Genomic DNA, 2595 nt, shown 5'->3' with positions numbered 1-2595 from the left:
TGTGCCCAGAAAATCCTGACAGCCCAGGAAGTACCAAGAACACACTTGGAACAAGCTAAAATCAGCTTCACTTGGGAAAAAGTGCGAAGTGGAGTGAAAAGGAAATGTTCCCAGTGGAGCTTTGGCCCTGGGAATGCCCAGCGGCCTCCAATGCATCAGCATCCCCCTTTCCCATGGCAAAACCTGAGGTAATGGGAAAGATTCCAGGTAAAACCACACACATCCCACCCCTCCCAGGCTCCCCATCCCTGCAGCCACGGAGCAGAGAAGGAACCCCCGGCACTGGGATGCCATTCCCAGCGTGTTTAACACTCCAACACAGTGAATCAGTGCTTTATTTTCAGTATGGAAAGAGGTACAAGACCAGCAGTTGAGCTCCAGGAGGTGGTGTGGCAAACTTCCCCTGTGCCCTTGGATCCATGGGACTGAGGCAAAACACACGGAGAGAAAAGCCCCCAGTGTGTCCCCGAGTGCAGCTGCACCGGAACAGCACCGGCAGTGCGGCCCCTCTAAACCCCACAGGTCAGCAACAGCCTTCCCCATCTTTAAAGATCTTGTGTACCAATTCCAGAGGAGGATTTGGCTTCTGGGACAGGGAGGGAAGGCCACGAATCAGGAGCTGAATTAAGGAGAATCAGTGTGACAGCCCTTGGGAGCATTGAGGCAGCGCAGACACGATTCCCGGAGCCTGAGCGGTGCCAAGCACAGCCCGTGGGCCCAATTCTGGCCTCCCTCCCACCAGGGCACAGCCAGGAGGAGCCTGAGTGCCACTGAAATTTATTACACAGTGCTAAATCAGGTGTAAGGCCAGGGCAGAGTCGAGGACGCGGATGTGGAACCGTCTGTGCTGTGTGCGAGGTGGGCAGAGGGGGAAAACACCTGGATGCTGCCCAGTGGGACCATAAAACATCCTTGCCCCAGCACCCTGGAAGGGTTTATATAGGGCAGTTCATACCATGATCCCAGCCCAGAATAGCTCCAGGGATTAACCCACACTCTGACCTCGGCTAATCCCGCGCTACTCCCTGGAAGTGCCAGCGGAGCGACCCTGGATTGCATCAGTGCCTGGCTGGGATCTGGAGACTGTCCTGGCTCGGCTGAAGTCAGCAGCAAACCCTCCCCAGAGCTCAGCAGAGGCAGGAGCACAGGCACAGGAGCTCCTTGGATGGAGCCCCAAGGAGGAACTGGACCAGGGAAACCAGGAGAGACCCATGACAGCGAAACCAGAGGGGAACCAGATTAGGAAAACCAGGGGATAAAACCGTGATGGGGAAATCAGGGGAAAACTGTGATGGGGAAATCAGGAGAGAACTATGACAGAGAAATCGGGAGGAACTGAAACAGGGAAAATGGGGAACCATGACAGGGAAGTCAGGGGATAAAACCTTGGCAGGGAAATCAAGCGGAAACCGTGACATCAGGGGCAAACCAGAACAGGGAAACCAGGAGCTTCCTTGGAGTTCCTGCTGCTGTGGGTGCCCTTGGCAGGACAGTGCACCCCAAGGAGTGAAGGCAGGATCAGCGCAGGGCAGTGCCAGGTGCAGCAGCTCGCTTATTTCTCCTTCAGGTCATTTTCAGCTTTACCTAAAAAAGGAACAATTGGGGCTCATGTTCCTTCCTCCAGAACCTTTTTATTTGGGAGTTTTGCTACACATCATCACCTGACAAGCAGGACAGCAGCTCATGGCTGTGGTGCCGCCTGGAATTTGGCCTCCTGCAGCCTTTCCTCAACAGCCTTTTCTTGGGCAACTTCCCCAAGGAGTGACCAGCAAACCCCCCCAGCCCCTCAGTGCCACCACAGGGGCTCTCTGCCCTCTCTTTGCACCCCCAGAGAACCCCCCCAAAGCTCAGCCACCCCTCAAACCCACGGAGACCCGTGGTCACACCCAGGAGCTCCAGTGGGAGGTCGGGGAGCCTTGAGCTGAGCAGGCTGAGCCTGATTTAGTCCATGAGCAGCTCTCTGGTGTTATCAGCACTGCCAGAGCCACGCTGCTGAAAGCACTGCAGCGCACACAGCATGCCCCCAAAATAACTCCCTGGGCTGGGACAGCTGCCAAGCCACAGCTGATACCTTTCGGGACGAACTTCAGCGAGCTGCTGAATATTCAGAAGCGGGACTGGCCCTTCTTGGGCCCATCGTTGAGGAATTCGTGGCCCAGCCCGTTGCCACACTTGCCACACGTCACCTGAAAGAGCAAGGGGAGGGGTTGGCAGCAATCCGGCTTTCTCAGGGGCTCATGGAAAACAAGCCCGGGGGTGTTTTTTTGTTACATCCCAAGGGTTCGGGGATCGGCACCTTTAAAGCCCCCGGGCGCTCCTCGCGCTTGGCCACGCTGTCCCCGTGCAGGGTCTCGGTGAACGCTGGCCACGGGGACGAGTGCTCGTACTTGGCCCGGCTGGAGAACAGCTCATGGCCACACTTGGCACACACGTAGATGCCTGGGGAGGGCGGCACAAGAGCGGTCAGTGCAGGGGACAGCGGGGGGGTCACGTCAGCGCGGTGACACGGGACACTCACGTGGGACTTTGCCGGGCTGTGGCTGCCGGACCCCCACGGAACCCCCAGGGCCAGGCACGGGGGTGGAGGGGCAGGAC

The 2595-nt window shown here is 57.6% G+C and overlaps 1 protein-coding gene across 1 annotated transcript; it reads right to left on the bottom strand.

Annotated features, from left to right (window-relative positions):
- Positions 1-317: 317 nt before the first annotated feature.
- Positions 318-2593, bottom strand: MSRB1 (methionine sulfoxide reductase B1; the record flags this gene model as incomplete). Its single annotated transcript, XM_017734272.1, has 3 exons — positions 318-1584; positions 2072-2186; positions 2297-2593. Coding segments are annotated over 3 exons (444 nt in total), but the record flags the coding sequence as incomplete, so codon positions are not given.
- Between the last annotated feature and the right edge of the window lie 2 nt (positions 2594-2595).

This window comes from Corvus brachyrhynchos, unplaced genomic scaffold, assembly GCF_000691975.1.
Source record: "Corvus brachyrhynchos isolate BGI_N302 unplaced genomic scaffold, ASM69197v1 scaffold5, whole genome shotgun sequence".
Classification (NCBI taxonomy): domain Eukaryota; kingdom Metazoa; phylum Chordata; class Aves; order Passeriformes; family Corvidae; genus Corvus; species Corvus brachyrhynchos.
Note: the sequence above shows the minus strand (reverse complement) of the source record. Positions and strands in the feature narration are given on the sequence as shown.